This window comes from Vulpes vulpes, chromosome 2 (assembly GCF_048418805.1).
Source record: "Vulpes vulpes isolate BD-2025 chromosome 2, VulVul3, whole genome shotgun sequence".
NCBI lineage: Eukaryota > Metazoa > Chordata > Mammalia > Carnivora > Canidae > Vulpes > Vulpes vulpes.
The window spans coordinates 35,535,364-35,558,929 of record NC_132781.1 but is presented as its reverse complement, the minus strand read 5'-3'; the positions used below and the strand labels follow the sequence as shown (position 1 = coordinate 35,558,929).

The 23,566-nt window shown below is 33.7% G+C and overlaps 1 protein-coding gene across 25 annotated transcripts in view; it reads left to right on the top strand.

Annotated features, from left to right (window-relative positions):
* The window catches only part of BCAS3 (BCAS3 microtubule associated cell migration factor), a 590,779-nt gene that overhangs the window by 123,659 nt on the left and 443,554 nt on the right, over positions 1-23,566 (top strand). For all 25 annotated transcript variants that reach the window (XM_025996065.2, XM_072747642.1, XM_025996068.2 and 22 more), the window contains exons 8-9: positions 10,079-10,186; positions 13,308-13,384. In XM_025996065.2, the coding sequence (XP_025851850.1) occupies positions 10,079-10,186; positions 13,308-13,384 (185 nt within the window). The remainder of the gene's footprint in view (positions 1-10,078; positions 10,187-13,307; positions 13,385-23,566) is intronic.

Here is a 23,566-nt window from a genome sequence, read left to right as displayed (position 1 = left end):
TTTATATATTTGATGTTATGTCAATATCACAGTGTTTTGATTAAAATTGCTTTGTTATAAGTTTGCAGTTGGGAAATGTGAATCTGCCAAGTTTGTTCTTTTTCAGTACTGTTAGGCTATTTGGAGCCTTTTGCAATTCCATTTAGGAATTAGGTTTGCTTTTCATTTCTGTAAAAAAGGGGCAGAAATTGGAATTTTGATAGAGATTGCATTGTTCTTGTTAATGAAATTGCTTCCTTAATTTCTCTTTTTGTGATTGATAATTACTGTTTTATGTGTTGATCTTGTACCCTGCAACTTTCCTCAATTTATTCTAGTTCTAGTATTATTTTGTGGATTCTTTGGGACTTTTAAAAATATATTTGATCATGTTGTTACCTGTGAATAGAGTTAGTTAGTAAAACTTCTTTTCCAATTTAGAAGCTTTCTATTTCTTTTTCTTGCCTAATTGCTTTTGCTAGGTCTTTCAATACAATGTTGAATAGCAGTGTTAAAAGTGGACATCCTTTTCTTTTTCCTGATCTTAGGGGGAAGACATTCAGTCTTTTGCCATTGAGTATAATGTTAGCTTGGGAGTTTCATAAATTCCCTTTATCATATTTGGAAATTTCCTTTTATTGCTAGTTTCTTGCATGTTTTTATCATGAAAGGATGTTGAATTTTGGGAAATGCTTTTTCTGTATCAGTTGAGATAATCATGTATCCCCCCTACCCCACATTCCATTAATATGGTGCTGATTGTTAAGGAGTTTATTATTTAATTCCACATATTTGTGGCCCAGTGATTATTTAAGAGGTTATTGTTTAATTCAACATATTTGTGAATTTCCAATTTTCCTTCTGGTTTTTTTTTTTTTCCCCTTCTGGTTTTGATTAACAATTTCATTCCACTTGGTTAGAAAGCTTGTTTTCATTGTTTTTAAATTTATTGAGACTTGTTATGTGGCTAACATATGGTATATCCTGTGGAACGTTCCATGTACACTTCAGAAGAATGAGTATCCTGTTGGGTGGAGTCTTCTATAAGTTGGTTATGTTTAGTTGATTTGTTTTGTTTTGTTTTTAATTTTTAAAAAATTTTTTTATTTATTTATGATAGTTACACACACACACACACACACACACACACACACACACACAGAGGCAGAGACATAGGCAGAGGCAGAAGCAGGCTCCATGCACCGGGAGCCCAACGTGGGATTCGATCCTGGGTCTCCAGGATCGCGCCCTGGGCCAAAGGCAGGCGCCAAACTGCTGCGCCACCCAGGGATCCCTGTTTAGTTGATTTGTAATGTTGCTCATAAGCTGTGTTTATTTTTCTTCATTCTTTTTAAATTTTCCTCTGATGTGTAATTTCAGTTGTCTTATTTTCAAGTTTGCACATTCTATCTTCTCCCTATTCTGATATTCAGATACACTTCTGAAACCTTTAGTGTGTTTTCCATTTTCATTATTGTACTTTTCAGTTTCATTATTTCTATGTGGTTTCTGTTTCGTAATTCCTAGATCTTTATTGATGTTCTCAGTTTGTTAGTTTATCTTCCTCTCTGTATTTTCTTTTAGCTCTTTGAGCATGATATTTAAGTCAAATGATATATATTCTTTGCATACTGAGTACAATGTCTGGGTTTCCTCAGTGTTAGTTTCTGTCAGTTTGTTTCTATGAATAGGCTATACTTTACTTTCCTGGTTCTTTGTGTGCCTTGTAATTTTTTGTTGAACAGTGGGCATTTGAATAATGTAATCTGCAACTCCAAACATCAGATTGTTCTTCTCTCTGGAGTATGCTGTTTTGACCTACATCCAACCATTGTTTAGTGGCTTTTTCTAAACTCTTTTTGTAAAGACTATGTCTGTCTTACATGATTACTGAAACCTCTGTTATCTGGCAATTGGACTGTGATCTGACAGAGATTTGCTTAAATGGCAGACACAAACAAGAAAAATATAAATAAGATTTGCATATTTGTACTGAGCTGGAATGGTCCTTGAGTGTGTAGTGATAGCATCTGTAATACTTCCTTAGCCTTCATCTCCAGCTTGTTGCAGAGTCAAAGACTTAGCCAGAGATGCAAATTGTGTCCTTGCAATTTTTTTTGAGCAAGCATCTGGCTCTGGGCATGTGTATTATATTCTTGATTACCCCATATATCATTCAGTGTACACACCCAGACCCACATACATGTTTTTTCTTTCTTTTTCATTTTATTTTTATTTTTTCTTTATTTTATTGCTTTTTAATTTAAATTTTGTTTCTGGAGTTTTCTTTTTTTAAAAAATTATTTTAATTCTAGTATACAGTGTTATATTAGTTTTTGTACAATATAATAATTCAGCCTGATTTTTCATGTAAAAGAATTGGCTTACCTGATTGTGAGCGCTCACAGGTAAGAAATAAGGTAGGCTGGCAGGCTGGAAACTATCAGGCAGAGATTGATGCTACAATCTTTTTTTTTTAATATTTATTTTTATTTATTTAGAATAGACATAGAGAGAGAGAGGCAGAGACACAGGCAGAGAGAGAAGCAGGCGCCATGCCCGGACCCCGACACGGGACCCGATCCCAGGACTCCAGGATCGCACCCTGGGCCAAAGGCAGGCGCGAAACCGCTGAGCTACCCAGGGATCCCCCGATGCTACAGTCTTGAGGCAGAATGTCCTCAATACTATATATTTTTATAAATTGAATCTAGTTCAGTTCTTTTTATCTGCTGTTTTCCATTTTATCCCTTATCCTCTTCTATATATATATATCCCTTATCCTCTTCTATATATATATATATATATATATATATATATCGAAGCAATTGGTAGGTATTTGTCCTTTTAATGGCTGAATAATATTCCATTTTGTGTGTGTGTGTGTTTGTGTGTGTGTGTATATATATATATATGTGTGTATATATATATATATATATATATATATATATACCATGTCTTCATGTCTTCTTTATCCATTCATCTGTCCATGGACATCGAGGCTTCTTCCACGGTTTGGGTATTGTGGACATTGCTGCTATAAACCTTGGGGGGCAGGTGTCCCAGTGTTTCACTGCATCTCTGTCTTTGGGGTAAATACCCAGGAGTGCAATTGCTCTGTCGTAGGGTAGCTCTATAGAAAAATACATACCTGATAAAGGACAGTTTCCAAAATATATAGAGACCTCTTAAAACCCAACAATAAGAAAATGAAAAACCTGGTTAAAAATTGGGCAAAAGATCTTACCTCAAACATAATGTATAGTTGTCAAATGAACATATGAAAATATGCTCTAGGGGCAGCCAGGGTGGCTCCGCGGTTTAGTGCCGCCTTCAGCCCAGGGCCTGATTCTGGAGACCCAGGATCGAGTCCCACATCAGGCTCCCTGCATGGAGCCTACTTCTCCCTCTGCCTGTGTCTCTGCCTCTCTCTCTCTGTGTGTCTCATGAATAAATAAATAAAATCTTTTTAAAAAATGCTCCATATCTTATATCATCAGGGAAATTCAAATTAAAACAACAGTGAGATGCTGCTTCACACTTATTAGAATAGCCAAAATCCAGAAAACTGACAACAACAAATGCTGGTAAGATTGTGAGCAACAGGAACTCTCATTCATTTCTAGTAGGAATGCAAAATAACAAAACCACGTTGATAGTTTGGCAATTTCATACAAAGTTAAACTCTTGCCATATGATATGATCCATGAAATTACTTTGCTTGGTATTTACCCAAAGGAGTTGGAGATTTATATTTGCACAAAATAGCGCACACAGATGTTTCTATTAGTTTTATTTATAATTGCTAGAACATGGAACAATCAAGATATCCTTCGCAGATGAATGGATAAAGAAACTGTGGTACATCCAGGTAATGGAATGTTAATCAGGACTGAAATGAGCTATCAAGCCAGAAAAAGAAATGGAGAACAGTTACAAATGCACATTACTAAGTGAAAGAAGTCAGTCTGTAATTTTAACTCTACTTTCTAGGAAAGGCAAAACTATGGAGATAGTAAAAAGATTAGTGTTTTCCAGGGGGGTTGAAGGAGAGATGAATAGGCAAAGCATACAGGAATTTTAGGGTAGTGAGTCTGTTTTTCATGGTAGTATAATATTAGATATATGTCATTATAAATTTGTCTAAAACCATAGAATGTACAATACCAAGAGTAAGCTGTGGACTTTGGGTGATTATATGTCATTGTAGGTTCATCATTTATAGTAAACATCTTATTCTGATGGGGGATGTTGGTAAAGGGTAGTCTGTGCATGAATGATGGGAAGATTATATGGAAAATCTTTGTATCTTCTACTCAATTTTGCTTGAGACAAACTGCTCTAAAAATAAGTATATTTATATTGGCAATATTTTTTAATGTGTTGAATAGTATTACAGAGAAACTAAGAAATACTGGAGTAGACAAGATATTTAGATGGAAATATTTATAATATTTTCAGTATTTTTTCTTTTAAGAAATCTGTTTATAGTTCCTTACTGATTAATTTAACCATTCCATTTTCTTCTTTCTTTCTTTTTTTTTTTAAGATTTTATTTATTTATTTAAGAGAGAGAGAGAGTGAGAGACAGCAGAGTAGGAGGGAGGGACAGAAAGAGAAGCAGGCTTCCTGCTGAGCAGGGAGCCCAACTCAGAGCTCCATCCCAGGACCCTGGAATCACAACCTGAGCCAGAGGAAGATGATTAACCAGCTGAGCCACCTAGATACCCCTAAGCATTGAATTTTCAATAATGGAAGCTTTTTAAAAAAATTTGCTCCTCAAATAGTTCTCATCAACACACTTCACTGAAATGAATGAACTATGTAAATACCATCATCGCATTGACTGTGGGAGGACTTTTCCTTCCCTAATAAAAGCTTACTAATTTACTTCCTGGGGGGATCCCTGGGTGGCTCAGCGGTTTAGCGCCTGCCTTTGGCCCAGGGCATGATCCTGGGAGTCTTGGGATTGAGTCCCATGTCGGACTCCTTACATGGAGCCTGCTTCTTCCTCTGCCTGTGTCTTTGCCTCTCTCTCTCTCTCTCTCTGTCTATCATGAATAAATAAATAAAATCTTTAAAAAAAAATTCCCTCCTGGATATAGGTCATGGGTACACTAGGTAACAGATTATTCTGATACAAAATTTTTCAGCTTTTGTTCTTGGTTACTCACTATAAAACAAACTACTTAGATAAAGAGAAGGTTAGTTAAGGACAGTTGTGTTCATTTCTATTTTATATGTATCTTGAAAAGTAACTTTACACTATGCATGTTGATATCTATGTATTAGAAAGATGCTGGGACCACAATTAGAGTTTCTGAACCAACCATTTATTAATAAAAATTGCATCATTCCTACTTTTTTTTTTTTCCAGCTTCTGTTTGCACTATGTTGTTACATTTTAAATTTGGCTCTCAACATTTCTATGTGGAACTTTTTCTCTTAAAGCATTAATTAGGTTTATTGTAAAGTTAAGTCATAGCTTTATATTTAAATATCAGATGCAAACCTGTAAAAATGTTGAACCATTTGAGTTCTAGAAATCTAATGAAGACTCATTCTATATACAACTTTCTTGTGGCACTGTCTGGTGTATACTAGAGTGCAAAGTAAAAGCTTATTTCGTGTCTATATACTTTAGTTTTAGTTTAACACGTGTCCTTTCGTTATGGGGCATGCATACTGCTGATGTTATGGAAAGCTTTCTCATCAGCCTATCCATGAGGAAAATTAAGATTGTCTTGCTGTGTCCCAGGGAAATAGTCAAGGCTTTTAAAAGGAGAGAAAATAGAGAACAAAAGGCTATGTCAGGCGTGTACACAACTGTGTTATTGGCAAATAGCATGACTCCTTTATGAATGTATGACTTTCTGGAAACTCTTGTTTTGAAAGAATTATCTTTTTCTGTTAGACATTGAATACGTTTTTTCCTGTGTATAAATAGATTTTTCAATTCTATCAAATCTTGTTTGGTCAACTCTAAATTGAGCCTTCATAGCATTTGTTTTGTCCACTTCTATTAAAGGTTTTCTGCAGAAGAATCTCAGTTGTGACATTGTATGGATGCCAGTGAAATGATCAGAATTCATGTTTCTAGTGTACTGTAGCTATAATGAGCTGCTAATTGAAGGTGACAAGCTGTTTTTCCTTCCCAGTTGGTCTGGCAAAATGTTAGATTTCATTCATTATTAACTCATTGCTTCTCAGCAGAGGACTGGATTAATTAGTTGGGAACATTAAGAAAAGAATTTTTGCCTTGTGTCAGTTTGAGAGATTGAAGTTCAGGTTTTATTAGGTTTTTCCCCACCTCCAGTTTTGCCAGTTGTACACAGTTGCGTAAGCACCCTCCATAATCAAGACACAGCACTGTTTCCATCACCCCCCAAATCTTTTCATAGCACTTTACTTAACTCTTTCCCTGCCCTGTGGCAACCACTGCTCTGCTTCCTATAATTATAGTTTTGCTCTTCTACCTTTTCCTTGAAAGGGACCTATAAAGTATGTAGACTTTGTATCTGGCTTTTTTTCACTTCATAATGATGTTGAGATTCATTTATGTTGTTGTATGGATAACTCATTCTATAATATTGCTGAATAATATTCCATTGCCTCAATAATCACCATATATGTACTCATTTATTGGTCTACATTTAGGTGTTTTGTTATTATGAATAACAGATTACCTAGACATGATATATGGTAGGCTACGTTTAATGTATAAAAAGCTGCTAAACGGGGCAGCGGGGTGGCTCAGCGATTTAGCTCTGCCTTCAGCTCGGGGTGTGATCCTGGAGACTCGGGACCCATGTCGGGCTCCCTGCGTGGAGCCTGCTTCTCCCTCTGCCTGTGTCTCTGCCCCTCTCTCTCTGTGTCTCTCATGAATAAATAAATAAATGAATCTTTAAGAAAAAGAAAAGCTGCTAAACTGTTTTTCAAAGTGACTGTACTATTTTGCATTCCCAACAGCAACAGTTTTAATTAGTTTGCATTCTTATGTTACCAGTCTTTAAATTTTAGCCATTCTAGTGAGTGTAGTGATATCCCTTACTGCCATAGTGGTTTTAACTTGCATTTCAGTGTTCAGCATCTTTTCAAGTGCTCAGTTGCTATCTCTATATCTTCCTTGGTAAAGTGTCTTTAAAAATATTATGGCCATTAAAAAAATGTGTTGTACGTATTGTTATTGAAAAATAAGAGTTCTTTTTCTGAATACAAATCTGTTGTCAGATACATCTTTTGAAAATATTTTCTCACAGTATGGGACTTGCTTGTTTATAATTTTGATAATTTTATGTTAGTTATGTCTGTTCATGCTTTCTTTTTCTTGTTTAAGAAATAGATTTTATCTAAATTTTCTCTAGAAGCTATTTGGTTCTTATGTTTAGTTCTTATGTTCTTAAGCTGTGATCCATTTTGAGTTAATTTTTCTATATTACTTAGGGGAAAATTTAATTCCTTCCTTGCAAATATCTAGTTTTTAAAAGCAACATTTGTTCAAAAACTGTTCTTTCATCACTTACTTATATGGTACCTTTGATGAAAATCATTTGGTTGTATGTGTGAGTTTATTTATGGACTCTGTTCTGTTTCCTTGACCTATATTATGCTCAGACTAGTGTCATAATACCTTTTATTCCCTTAAATCAGGTTATAATTGCCATATGACATTGTATTAGTTTCAGGTAAATGATATAATGATTTGATATTTGTATATATGGCAAAATGATCACCACAGGAAGTCTAGTTAACATTCGTTACCATACAGTTACCATTTTTTTCTTTTGATGGGAACTTTTTTTTTTTTTTGATGGGAACTTTTAAGATCTACTCTCTGAGCAACTTTTAAATATATAATATGGTATTGTTAACTATAGTCGCCATGCTGTAAATTACATCTGCAGGATTTGTTAATCTTATAATTGGATGTTTGTTCCTTTTGGCCATCTTCTTCCATTTTACACACCCCTACCTTGGCAACTCCTAGTCTGCTCTCTGTATTGATAAGTTTAGGGTTTTTTTGCTTTTTAAAATTCCACATATAAGTGAGATCATAACACTATTTGTCTTTGTCTGACTTACTTCCCTCAGTATAATACCCTAAAGGTCTATTCATGTCACAAATGGCAAGATTTCCTTTTTTAAAAAAAATGCCTAGATAATATTCCATTGTGTATCTATAGCTGTATCTATCACATTTTCTCTATCCATTTATCCATTGATGGACACAGGTTGTTTCCATGTCTTGGCTGTTATAAATAGTGCTGCAATGAACATGGCAGTGCACAGTGTGTATTTTTGAGTGAGTCTTTTTTATTGTTGTTGTTAAGTACCCAGAGGTGGAATTGCTGGATCATATGATAGTTCTATTTTTACTGTTTTTTTTTAAGTTTTTATTTAGTATGATATCTAAACATTTTTGTTTAAATAATTGATAGAATTTTCAAAATGAAGCCATTTTTGAGGATTTTACTGTAAGAAGTTTTAAATTATGAGGTCAATTTCTTTTATATAGACACTGGGATATTCAGATTATTTCTTTATAGATTGATTTCAGAAAACTATCTTTTAGTTCCATAGATTTTTTTTTCTTTTGCTTACTCTAGTTTCATTTCATTGGCTTCATATCATATTATTAATTCCCCCATTGTACTTTATTAGATTTAACTTGCTTTTCTTTTCCTACTTTGTTAAGGTGGAAACATCAATCGCTCTCTGTTCTAGTGTCGAGAACCAGTGTCTTAATTACTATCCTTTCCAATATAAGTTTGATCATGTGGATGTATATTTATATACATTGTAGAATGAGGTCTCATTCTGGTGGATTTTTTATTAGGGTAGAACAGTATAAGTTTAGAAAGTCTGTCAGCCTATGGTATATACTTCAATGTATTTGCCTTGCTTTTTGTGTAAATATGTCAAAATCTTACTGAATCTGAGGTATTCAGTATATTCATTTATTCAACATATATTTTAAAATTTTACTTTATAATAGTTTGTGCTTAATTTATAAAAATACAGGTGCTATTGTATTAGTGACCTAGATAAATTACTATATTAATTAACAGTCCATGTTAAGAATGCATATATTAATGGTTCATCTTTATTGTAGGGTTGTCTATTTCAGAGAAGGAGTGAGAATGTGCAAGCATGAGCAGGGGGAGGGGCAGAGGGAGAAGCAGACAGGGAGCCTGACTATAGGGATTACATGTGGCTCAATCTCAGGACTCTGGGATTGATGACCTGAGCCTAAGGCAGATGCTTAACCAACCAAACCAGCCAGGTGCCCCCTATTGTGGGGTTGTCTTTTTTTTTTTTTTGTGGGGTTGTCTTTATGTATATTTTGACATACAGATTTGTATTATTGAGTTTTATACTTATACAGTCAAGTTCTTAGCCAGTATAATGACAGCTTTATTTCTTCCTTGTAGTAATTCTTTTCTTGCCTTATGTACAGGACCTTCCATATTATGTTGAGTAGATATGGTTCAATAATGAATATTCTTGTCTAGTTCCTGATTTTAAAGATTTTCAGTGTTTTGCCATTATATATGATTGATAGTTTTTATTTTATTTATTACAGTATTAGATTAATGTTTGTCATGAATAAGTTTTTAATTTTATCAAATACTTTTGCATTTATTAAGATAATCTTATGATTTTTCTTTTCTATAGTAATATTTTGGTGAGTTTCATTTTCTTTTTCCCTAATTTTACATTTCTGAAATGAGTTGATTGGGATATAGTATGATTTTTTAATAGTTCAAATCAATTTCCTTATATTATGTTAATTAGGGGTTTTACAGTCATATTAATAAGAAAATGTAGGGGCGCCTGGGTGGCTCAGTCAATTAAGTGCCTGCCTTCGGCTCAGGTCATGATCCCATGGGATGGAGCCCTGCTTTGGGCTCCTTGCTCAGCAGGGAGCTTACTGCCCTCTGCCTCTGCTGCTCCCCCTGCTTGTGCTCTCTCTCTCTCTCTCTCTCTCTGTCAAATAAATAAATAAAATCTTTAAAAAGAAGAAGAAAATGCAGAGTTTACTGGCCCTCCCATGTTTTAAAAAATAATGGTTTTTGTCTTTTTTTTTTTTTTTTTTTAGCACTAGTCCACCTTACTGTTGTGTAGATCTATATTCACTTCGTACTGGGGAGATGGTCAAGTCTATTCAGTTTAAAACACCTATCTATGATCTCCACTGCAACAAGCGGTAAGCATTTCTTAATGTGTTTCTTGTTTAAGGTAAGGTACCTCCTGGGCATATAGAGTTCTACTAGTATTATTCACCGTCTTTGACTTATTTTTTAAAGAAGTCACAAAATACCTCTCAATTCTGCCAGATGTAGTAGCTGTTAAATTTCTGAATTAATGTTTTCAAACTTCTAGTCTTGACCCATTAAGTTTAGTGAGTCATAACTACCATTTAAAAACAGAAATGGAAAAAAAATAAAATAAATAAAAACAGAAATGGAAAAGAATAAAAGGTATCTGAGCAAATGTACAAAGGTTAAGTATTGCTTTGTGGAACTTTTTTGCATGTATAACGTAACTTTTTAATATATAGAATGTATGTGCTTCTGTGGTATGATACGAACTATAACTTTCCTGTTAGCATTCATCAAAACAAAGCATATTCTGAACAATAAAAATGGCTTTTAAATATTGTTATTTCTTTATATTTCATAGTAAAGATAAAACCTGGACTAGATAGATTTTTCTTTCTTAAAATGTGTTTTGTTGAAATCTCTAGGAAAATACTTGTATCTGGGTTGAACCTGACCTAATGATAATGAAGAATTAATTTATAGCCACTGAACGTTAGGGGAGGAAGGGGGACTTTAAGAATCTTCTGTTCCAAAAAAACCCCCCAACATTTCCTTTTATATTTGAGAAAAAACTACAGCCCTACAGTGGTAAATGTCTTGATCGAGGTCATGGATGGAAACTGTAAATCTTACATCTTATCAAAAAGCAAACACATGGATCATGGAAAACACAATAATTTATGGTGTGTCAATATAAAATAAATTTTGTAATAAAAGACTCTCTGGTTAGATTTTAAAGGGATTCAAAGAGTGACTCAGAAAGGTAAAGACATACCTGACAAATATAAACTAAAAGAACATGTGGGCTTTGATACTAATGATAAAAGTATTCGAATTCAAGTACAAAAACATGAAATAGGACAAAGAAAAGCTGTTCAGTGATAGTGTGCAGTTCATAGTGAAGATCTAATTATTATGCATATTTATACTTCAAGTAATATTGAACTAAAAATTATAGGAAACAGAAATATTATTGCTGGGATAATGTAATTATCTAATGACACATCAAATTATTCAGAATCAACATTATTGAATGGTTGGATCCAGTGGGTAATATATTTAACCTGGGAAAATATAATGTAAGCTCTTCTTCAAGTGTCCTTTGTGCTCTCAGAAAATAGATTACTTGCATTTTTAGCCAAATGGAGACATGAATACACTTGAAAAGGGAGGTTAAGTACAAATAAGATTTTTACATCCCAATTTACTTGTATTACAAATACACAAATATACTAGAAAATAGAAAAAACACAGTGCAGTTTAAAAAAGCATTTCTTGCATTATTTTTTTAAACTCTTATAGTAAATCTGCATTTGTTCCAAGTACTGTGATTCTGGATGATACAGTTAGGCCAACTTTTCTTATAACAAATATTTTTGTGTTTATTACTTTTAATTTTAGCCGTGAAGTAATGAGCACATTTACTATTTTAACAGATATAAATTAACTTGAAAATTAATACAGTTAATCTTTTCATAGTCATAAGTAATGATTGTGAAACTTGTGAGTAGGAGTAAAAGCAGACAAAAGTGATTTATGAATATGAGATGTCATTAATGAAAAGCGATTATGAAATTCTCTGGATATTTGGTTGATGTAGCAAAGGTTCATATTCTCTCCTTTTTTTAAGAAAAACGAAGATATGTTCAAAAACAAAAACAATCTGTTTATTTATGTAATTTTTAGAAATTGACTTTTCACTTAGAAGTTGCACGAATTCAGATGTGGTAAGAGTTAGAAGAAAAGCCATACTGTGGGTTTCAGGATACTGCTTAGCTTTTGCTTTATAAAATGTCAAACCTGATTCACGAGGTCTTTCCCTGGTTAATTCTGTAGTTGGTTTGGCAGATCAGCTGTATGGCACAGTCTTTTGGACTTTGCAATATTCATAATAAATTAAACCATCCTGGTGGAAATGATTTTGTATGTTACTATATTATGGGGACGGGCTGCTTGATTATAAGAATACCTTTTCATCTCTCTTTCTGCATTTCTCTCATTTGAGTTTGTCACCTTCTTATTATGGATTCCCTAAGCCTTTTAACCTGGGTCTGATGATTGGTTGGTTTCTTACGTTAAGTGCCATGACAGAATCATTTATTATGTGTAGTCAGCTGTGTTAAGGATTTTGTTCTGCATTAGCAAATGAACAAGATTAATAAAGCATGGATGTTAAAGACAACATTTTCTTTTTTCCCCACTCATCATTAACATCTGTTACTCAGATTTACCTCCCCCAAATTTGGAAAAAACACTCTGAGTATGTTAAGTATTTAACAATTATAATCTTTTATTTGATTATTAAAATACCTTTGAAATTTGGATCTCTATATTAATGTTATACAGGAGAAATACTCTAAAACAGAATTAATAAAATACATTTTGAATGTATTTTAGAAATTTTGATTATAAAATATTTTATAACTAAATTATTTTCCTAATTTTTTTTACGAATCTTGGTTCCTGGAGAAATAATAGTTCATACGGATTCTGATTAATTTTTAATATAGTGAGTCAATCAGAAATGACTCATTTATATTGAATAACAGTTATCTGAGTTTTCTTTCTTTCTTTTTCTCTGGTGTTAGGAAATTCAGCAATCATTTTAAGTGACAGGGTACATAAATCCATTTTATGTTTAATTCCATGACTTTGAGCCAGCACTGGAGAAACACTTTTAGTAAATAGCCAGTAGTTTATTGATTTCATACATTCCTGATGAAGATAGATTTATTTGATTTATACTGAATGCAAATAAAATTTTATTTAGAGGAAAATAATGTTTTGAGCTGTAGTTCTGTGACTTTTCTTCTTCTAATCATGTCCCTCTTGATTATGGTAAGGATTTTATGGTTCTGTTTTTATATTTTAAGAGGGTGATGTTTCTTGCCTAAATTGCATTGGTAGATACTTCTTTAAATCTAGTGATTTAGCTTATTTATGATTTAACTTACAGAATTTCACATTCATTTTTTTTTTTTTTGTTTTTTTCCCCTCTAATTTTAGGATCCTCGTTGTAGTCTTGCAGGAGAAAATTGCTGCCTTTGATAGCTGTACTTTCACAAAAAAATTTTTTGTCACAAGTATGTATCAACTTGGTTTATTTCTATAGTATGCATTTAAGTTTATACTTTTGATAGAATCATCAAACTTAGTGATTGTAATAGTAACATCAGTATTTTGTGGTTATTCAATTAGTGTGATATTCCTGTGTTTTCCTGGATCTCTGACTTACTATCTAGTTTTATAGTATGTATTTACAACCCACAACACATTTTTTTCCTGATATTGAGCAAGCCTGGTACTGTGTTGCCTCAGTTTCTCCTTGTGAGTAATTTGATTAAGTTAGGTTCATGTAGTTATTTCCTACTCTCAAAGCCATTGTTAAGTTACTTCATTAACATAACCTACTTAAAAAGATTATCATACCTGAGGGATTTAAAACTTAGAGAAATGGGCCAGTCTTTCTTTCTCTCCTTCCTTCTTCTTCCATCTCCCACAACTTGTAGTAGTGTTTGAAAGTGCAGGAATAAGTACAGAATCTGGAGCCACACACATACTCACTAATTGGCCAGCTGATTCTTTTTATGAAAGGATTTGGTTCATGCACTTATAGGGGCAGGCAAGTCTAAGATTTGTAGGGCAGGTCAACAGGGTGGAGATTCCAACGAGAAATGAGTCCAAAGTAAGTCTGGAGTTAGAATTTTTTTTTCACTACACTCTAGCAAAACAGTAGTTTTCATTCTTATCTTTTATATGTTAACTTCTATAACTCTCCCACCAAAGCTCTAGCTGTTTTTTCCAAAGAGTCTGATTATGCATGTACTGCAGAGTTGGTTTTGTTAGAACAGATCTGTTTTGTTACAAGTAGAGAATCCGGCTATATTGCTGTCGTTCTTGAAATATCAACTATTTACATACTTATTCATTAATTGTTTAGTTAATATCTACTATGTATTAACTCCTGGGTAGTAGATATTATCTTATCTGATAAGAGATCATGTTCTTGAGATAACTAATACAGTATCATTTATATATAATTATAAACATATATAATCTATAACACATAATTCATAATTTATTATAACATAGTTTATAATTTGGTAGACTAGGAGGAAGAATTATGACAACTTGTCTCCTTGAACTTGTGATAGTGTCTCAGAGGTCGACAAAGATAATAATGGAGTTCATGTTTACTGAAATATTTTTTGTTTTCTCACAAGGCCTAAGGTATACCATTCATATCTCTAGCCCCTGGGACATTAAACTAACACAGTATAGGCTCTCATTAAATATTTCTTGAATGAATGAGTACATTAATCCAGCTGTCATTGATTTTATGGTGATCAGATATTTATTTATGGTTAATAATTATTAAATGTAGATCATTAGGCATGATCTTATATTGTCACATTCTATATGTAAGAAAATAAGTTTTTGAGTATATATTTGTTAATAACATCTTCATTCACAAATGTATTTTATACACAATATGGGAAACTTTGGATATTACATGGCCTATTTTAGCATATTCTTCTCAGACAGGTCTTATGCATTAATATATTTATATTACTCATTATTATAATTAAAACAATTAGAGAAATAGAATGTGTCTAAGGAACCATATGGGAATCTATCCATTACCTCCATATATGTGGACTACAGAGCAGTGATTCAGGATAGAGTATGAACACCTCAGCCAGATTCAGATACCAGGTTTTCCTGAGCATTTATCTCACATTTTATCAGTGGTCTTCTGTCCTTCATCATTAATCAAAGATATGTGTGTCTTGGCTTCTGCAAGTCAAATATCTCAGTTGTGACTCCATAGTAATTTTACACTAGAGTCTATATTCCTTGGTAGCTGCTTTTACCTTTTTTTTTTTTTTCCCCCCAGTGGTACTAGTCTCTTTATTGGGTTTGCGGACAGAAGGCCCAGCCCTCCACTGTATGCTTTTACCTTTTAAAATAAAGTCAGGAGCATAGAGCTACTTTCTTTTTTCTTTTTAAAACATACTAACAGCTTTTGCTGCCTCGGCTGAGTGTAAAATTGAAGGAAAAAATTCCAAATCATTATATGTTAAGATAGTTTATTTAAATGACAACGTATGTCTTGAAATTTAAACCTAATTTAAACATTAGGCTCTACTGGACTGTGTATGTTGAAAGTGATACTGTACTTGCCAATAGATCTGTTTCTTTCTTTGTAATAAGTGTTGGGTATCAGTGTCTGAAGAGAAGTTAATAAATACAAATAAGTTACTAGAAATCTTTATCTTATAGAGCACATTTAAAATGTAGTTTTTTTGGAAGTAGGTACAAAATATAGATTTTCAGTAATTAAATACCCAGTATAGAATTTTAAAAGAAAAATTAAGCTAATTATATGGGAACAATTTAAAATCATTAGATTTAAAAATTTTTTAAATTCAAGTATAATTCAAGAACATACAGTGTTCTATTAGTTTCGGGTGTACAATATAGTAATACAGCAATCCTTACATTACTCAGTGCTTATCATAACAAGTTAACTTTTTTTATTATTTTTATTGTTTTAAATTTTTTTTTTTAAGATTTTGTTTATTTATTCATGAGAGAGAGAGAGAGAGGCAGAGACCCAGGCTGAGGGAGAAACAGGCTCCATATATATGGAGCCCCACGTGGGACTCAATCCTGGGTCTCCAGCATCACACTGAAGGTGGCCCTAAACGGCTGAGCCACCGGGACTGCCCAACGAGTTCACTCTTAATCCTTTTACCTCTTTCACCCATCCTCCCTGCCCCCTAGTTTGTTTTTGTATTTAAGTTTTTTTTTGTTTGTTTGTCTCTTCTTTGATCATTTGTTTTGTTTCTTAAATTTCACATATGAGTGAAATCATATATTTGTCTTTCTCTGACTTGTTTCACGTAGCATAAAATCACCTGATTTATGTATTGAATTTATAATTAGATTTGAAGTATGCAGGCTTTGTAATATTTTTGATGCATTGAAATGAGAACAGACCTTTTAGAGTACTCTGTTTTATTGGAGAAAATGGACAAAATTATACGATAACAGTAACTTTTAAGCTTAGATGGTCTAATAAAATTTTGCATAAAATGATGTAGATATACCTTATATCTTTAATTGTATATCTCTTACATATGAATGACATTTGTTTCTACTAACATGAATGTTATGTAACAGATGATGGAAATGTATTTGTTTCATTTTTTTCTTCAAGTTCTTATTTAAATTTCAGTTAACATACAGTGTAGCATTAGTTGCAGCTGTAGAATTTAGTGATTCATCACTTACAATAGCCAGTGCTCATCACAAGTGCTGTCCTTTATACCTATCACCCATTTAATCCATACCCCTGCTCATCTCCCCTCCAGTAACCATCAGTTTGTTTGCTATAGTTAAGAGTCTGTTTTCTGATTTGCTCTCCCACCCCCATGTTCATCTGTTTTGTTTCTTAAATTCCATCTGAATAAAATCATATGATATTTGTCTTTCTCTGACTTATTTTGCTTAGCATAATACTCTCTAGCTCTATCCCTGTCATTGCAAATGGCAAGATTTCATTCTTTCTGATGGCTAAATAATATTCCATTGTGTGTGTGTGTGTGTGTGTATATATATATATATATACACATATATATATACACATATATATATATACACACACACATATATACCACATCTTCTTTACCCATTTATTAGTCAATGGACATTTGGGCTCTTTCCATAACTTGGGTATTGTTGGTAATGCTATAAACATTGAATTGCAGTATCCCTTTGATAAGGACCTACATATAAGAATTTTTTTAAAAACCTATAATACCATAGGCTATAAATACAATTTATCTTTTAAAAAGCTTTGTTTTTTATATTGACAATATTTGCCAGTTTTCTGGAGGAATATTTTGCAGTTTGAGATTTTGCAATAGAAGAATTTGTGGAATGTTCTGATTTGGGTCCACTTACAGATTTTCTGTCTGACAGAAAAAAGCAAATACTTTAAACTCTTGAATCATTTGGCAGAATGAGTATAGAAACCGGCACATTGTCAAAGAATGCAGTTAAAGAAATTTCATATATTCTTGGGATTTTACTGTAATTTTTACTATAGCTTCCCAAACCATTTATAGTGGAAAAAAGAATGAAAATATCCTTAAGCAAAAGGAGAGCAACTATTCTTCTTAGTTTTCATTCTTACTTGAAATTATGAAGTTCTTGCAGAAAGAAGATAATTTTTTAGTTACCTTTTACATGTGTTTTGATTTTTAATAATTTTTCTTATTTGATAAACATTTAGTGATAAGGTGAAAATATTGTTTTATTAAGTTACTAGTGCCATAGAAATACTATTTTATCTCCTGTGAATGTCACTTAATTTTTTTTTTTTAATTTTGGGAAGTACATACTGTTATTTAAAGAAGGTAGTAGTATAATGAACTGCCATGCACTTACCCAGTTTCAACAATTATCAATTCATGGACAGTCTTTCTAATTTATACCTTTCCAAAAGTCATTACCAAATGATATAATTTATCATCAAAACTGAGGTCTTTTGATTTGAACAAATGCCATATTAATTTAATTCTGATCAAGTCTGGTAAACATGTATATTAGAAATGTCCTGGACTAATAGGAACATGTATCTTGTACATTTCCTATCATCTAAACTCCCAGGGTTTTTCACACACAAAAACCTTTATCAATATCCAATATCCTTGCTAACTCCTTATTTCTACAATTCCTTTTCATGCATACGCATATGCCACATTTACTTTGAACTCCATTATTCTCTTTCTTTGCAGGTGCACTGTTGCTTTATTTTCCTGTCTGAATTGGTCTTTACACTAGCACCTTTCCTTCCTAAAATGTCTTGATCCTGCATTTCTAGGCTCAGTGTCTGTATTGGTTCTAATGTGAATTATTTCCTGACACCTTTAGCTTAAAGCAACCTCGCCTTCTTTTAAGTTTCCAAAGGTAGCAATGCCCAAAGTCTGTTGGCAGAACACTAGACCTTCAACATACTGTGGGAATCAGGATGCTCTCATCAAATATACTCAGGAAATGCTTGCCTATTGGAGAATGGCAATGGTGACTGGTATTTTAATCTGCTTAAATTTATTTACTGCTTTTCTGTATTTCTTATGTTTATTTGATTACAGACCTCTTCTATTACTCAACACCCTTTGGGAATGCTTTTATTACATGTAATCTTTGCCTCTGTTAAGACACTTAACTTTCTACGTTATTGTATGCATTTTCTGTTTATTTGTTCTATCTTTGCCACTAGACAGTGATCTCCTTGAGAGCAAAGTTACTTAGCTTGATTTGGTTGAAAGTCTAAATGGAAAATGTAGCATATCCATTATATTCTAGCTAACTTTAAATGTAACTGATGTTTATTTTTGCTTCTTGTAAGAATAAAACTCAATTTGCTGAAGATGAAAAACATTTATCACAACTGTTTTCTGGTTTCACAGTATCAGGGGGTCCTTTTCCAAGATGTTTAGTTAGCCAGAATAGTTTAGAATGTAGTGCAACTCTGTTACAAGTCATCACATGAGGAAGAAAATTGTTAATTTAGGATTAGTATTGATCTCCAGGAAAAATTATATATAGGGAGGCAGGCGGGGGCGGGGCAAAAAAAAAAAAAAGAAAAAAAATTATATATAGGTCTGAGCTGGAAATTAATAGTGTTTGGTGGATATTTTAAAAAGTGAATATATATATATGTATATATGAGTGAAGTTTCTCCTACATATTGTGTTGGACTAAATCCAGAAAATCTGAAATTTGAAAATTATGTGTTTATAGTCACTGCTCTTGAGTATCTGTCCAGTATCTGTGGAGTATTTCCCCTTTTAGGAATAGGAGCTTCTGTTTTATGAGCCTTTAGGAAGTACAAACTATTAGTGAAGTCTGATAAAAATGAATGGGAGAGTGAATCATTATTACTCTTTCTTTTTTTTTTTATTACCCTTTCTTAATGCCTTTGTTCTTTGTTTTTTAGTTGATATCCTTTGGGACATTTATTTATTTGAAAGAGAAAGCACAAGCAGGGGAAGGGACAGAGGGAGAGGCAGACTCCCCACTGAGCAGGGAGTTCAACTTCATGAGGCTCAATCCCAGGACCCTGGGATGGTGACCTGAGCTGAAGGCAGCCGCTTAACCAACTGAGCCACCCAGGTGCCCCCTTTGGGACATGTTTGTCATGTAGTCCTAAATGCTTCCCTCTGCATTGCTGAACCACTGAATAGTTGAAATAAGTATTATTAAAGTATTAGGCTCTCTTCTATTCTGTGAATTGTTCATTATAAGAAGAGATCTAATTGGATCAGCAGTGTTTATAGTATTGCAGTCAGGTGCTTTATAAGTGACATATTGTTTCATTAGTAAGTCCTGGTCAAGTGGCTTGAGGCCCCCAGAAGTGAATTTTTAGTTATTCCTGATCCATTAGGATTATCACCTCTTCTTTCAGTGTAGTATTTATAAAATGGCTCTCATGATTTGAGGATGCCGTAACACCTATTTAGTGTGTATTTCATTAAATCTGAAATGTATGTTACTTAAAACATTGAATAACAGGCTAGTATAAAAGTACAACTATCACTTCTGTGGATAAAAGATAGAAATAAGTGTAATAAACTGTGTATTAGAATGCAGTGATATCTTTTGTGGACAGATGTTTAATATAGTTGTTAGAAGGCAGGATAGTACACAGCTTGGGAGAAGAGGGCTGGAAAGGTATATGAGAGGGCTTTTGGATTTCTATAATGTCCTGGGATTTTGTTTTGTTTTGTTTTGGGTACTGCTTATGTATGTATATGTTCACTTTGTTGATTTGGGTGCTTCTGCATGTATATTATATTTGAACATATAGTTTACATAAAAACAGAGTTGAGGAAGCATTGATAGCAGTGACAACACACAAGTTTGTGATTTTTCTCCTTATCCTCTGAGTACTATCTGTTGTAGCATTCCACAACAGCTCTTCTCAAGCTCTTCATCTCTGAATCCTGGACCTATAATGGTAACATACCTCATTTGTATTTGTGTTAAGAAGTAGCTCATTGTTAGTTACATATTATTTTACTTGACTGGAAAACCCTAGAGATTGGATTTATGTGAGTGACATAGGGTTGGTAAAGTTGATGATATTTGGCAAATATTTGTATGAAGGAATTTAGCTTCCTGTCTCTGAGAGCAGCTTCACCTAAAGTGATTTATATCAACACATTGAACAAAATTTAGCATAGCCTGATATTTAAGATCAAGGAACAAATGAGCTATTTTCTAACTTGAAAGAAGCTTATTTTTCTTTAATTACTGCATATTCTCCCCACCCCCTTCCTCTACCCAGACTGAAACTTTTAGCAGGTGGAAGAGTCATGTTTCTCTCAATTTGGGCTAGCCCATGTAAGCCAGTTTGCCTGAGCACTAAAAAGATGTAGCTGAGCCGGTAGGCACACTGAGAATAGTATTTATTGCAACCCATTTGCTTGTGCCATATTTTTTCTCCAGTGATTGGTTTCTAGTTCTTGAAGAATTAGAACCGACTGAAGCCTACATAGAATGGCAAATTCTCTCCCTAATGAGGATATTGTTTTGATCGCACAAGCATTTGATTTCCAAAGTAGTTTGAAAAGCTCTTGTATAATACAATTGTGAGTGCCTCAGTTATGTATGAATACAATGATGGGACTGTAAAATAAGTAGAGACAGCTGTGTCCATCAGAGAAAGCATCATGGGAATTTATGCCAAAGGGTGGAAGGATCAGGTAAAGAGAGCTGATAGAAAAGTGGAGAGGGAATGCAGCCAATATGATGAGAAAGGAGACACCTTTGTATTTGCCTGTATAGAACCGTGGCCTTGAGCAGCTGTCTGATGTGGAAATTCAAAACCCATGTATGATGAAGAAAACAAAAGACAAGAACTGATAGATGTCATTAGCAGTCATTTCCAGTGTGCTTAAATTGAAAGTTAGATATGCTGTCTCTGGAGAGACCAAAGGATTGTACAGTAGGTAACTCCAGTGGCCTTTGTTTTTACCTTGAGGAGGAAAATTTATTCCTTATAATCCTAATGTTATTTCTTAGTGTTATTATGTACGTTCCTCATTTATGTTAATGATTGATAACAAATATAAGGAGTTAATTTAAAGGATCCTAAAAATGCAAAATTATTTTTAATTTTGGAAAGAAGGGGTTTCCCTTTAAAAATGTTTAGAATCAGGGGATCCCTGGGTGGCTCAGTGGTTTAGTGACTGCCTTTGGCCCTGGGTGTGATACTGGAATCCTGGGATCGAGTCCTGCGTCAGGCTCCCTGCATGGAGCCTGCTTCTCCCTCTGTCTATGTCTCTGCCTCTCTCTTGTGTGTGTCTCTCATGAACAAATAAATAAAATTTAAAAAAAAGTTTAGAAGCAAATTTGTAACATTTATTAGGAGAGATTCGCAGGTTAAGGTGAGATCTAAGCTCAGTTCAGGTGCTTGGTACATAGTGGGCACTTAGTATGTGTGCAGTGAAATAACTTGTGATTTTCCTATCCTCTCTGCATAATTCCCACCCATTTAACCTTACACTGGCTACACTGGCTGTACTTTCAAGTTCATGATATGTTTGGGGTGCCTGGGTGGCTTGGTTAAGCATTCACCTCTTGATTTCGGCTCAGGTCATGATCTCAGGTTCATGAAATTGAGCCCCGCTTTGGGCTCTGTACTCAGTGGGGAATCTGCTTGAGATTCTCTCCCTCCTTCTACCTTTGGCCTTCACCCCATGCTCTCTCTCTCTCCCTAAAATAAATAAATCTTTAAGAAAATTCATGATATGTTTATGTACGTGAAAAATAAAGCAAAAATAAATCAGAAAGCTCATGGAATGTGGAATGTAAGGTAGTCAAATAAATCCTGAAGTGGTGTTTAAATATTTTATGTGCTTATATGTCTTTCTGGAGAGAGTGTTCATAGTTTTTTTTCTGGACTTCATAGAATACATGGTCTTTTGTGAGTGGTATCTTTTACTGAACATAGATAATCATAGTTTATGTTGTAGAATCTATCAGTTCTTTTTTTATTTTTATTGTTTTATAGTTAAACATTTTTTATTTTGTACCGTCAAACAGCAGTTGCCATTAGCTTTCTAATCCCCTCCATCTAAAATACTTCAATAAATGAAATACAATATTCCTAAATATTCCAAACTTCCCTAAATAGATCCCGAAGTTACATTAAATGGGTTATAGAATCCAAGTTGTTTACACTTTAAAATTTTTTTAAAAAATTTAAATTAAATTAATTAACATTTAGTGTATTATTAGTTTCAGAGGTAGGGGTCAGTGGTTCATCAGTCTTATATAATAATCAGTGCTCATTACATCACGTGCCATCCTTAATGTCCATCACCCAGTTACCTCATCTCCCTCCCCACCCTCCCCTCCACTAACCTATCAGTTCTTTAAAAATTTTTTTTTAGGGACTCCTGAGTGGCTCAGTTGGTTGAGCACTTTTGGTTTTGATTCAGGTTATGATCTCAGGATGGGGAGATTGAGCCCTGCATCGGGCTCTATGCTTAGTGGACAGTATACCTCTCTCCTCTCTCTTCCCCCTCACCAAAATGAACAAATCTTTAAAACAATTTTTTTAGAGACTATTTTTTTTAGAGTGGTTTTAAGTGCACAGCAAAATATAACAGAAGATACAGAGATTTCACCATCCCCACACATGCATAGCCTCCCCCATTATTAGTGTTACTCACCAGAGTGGTACATTTGCTATATTGATGCATCATTATCAACCAGAGTTCATAGTTTACTTTAGGGTTTAGTCTTGGTCTTATACATTCTGTGGATTTGGATAAATGTATAATTGACGTATATCCATTACTGTATTTTTCACTGTCCTAAACATCCTCTGCTCTGCCTGTTCATCTCTGCCCTCCCCATTCCCCCAGCAACCAATGATTTTTTTGTTATCTTCATGGTTTTGCATTTTCTAGAATGTCATGCAGTTGGAATCGTATAGTATGTAGCCTTCTCAGATTGATTTCTGCTTAGTAATATGATTTAAGTTTCTGTCATGTTGCTACTCAACTTCAAAATTTGCTACTATCAAGCTACAGTAATCAAGACAATGTGGTACTGGCAAAAGAATATACAGTTAGATCAATGGAACAGAATAGAGAGCCCAGAAATAGATCTTTGACAAAGGAGCAAAGGTGTAGTACAAGGGAGCAAAGAGAATCTCTTCAACAAATGGTACTGGCAAACTG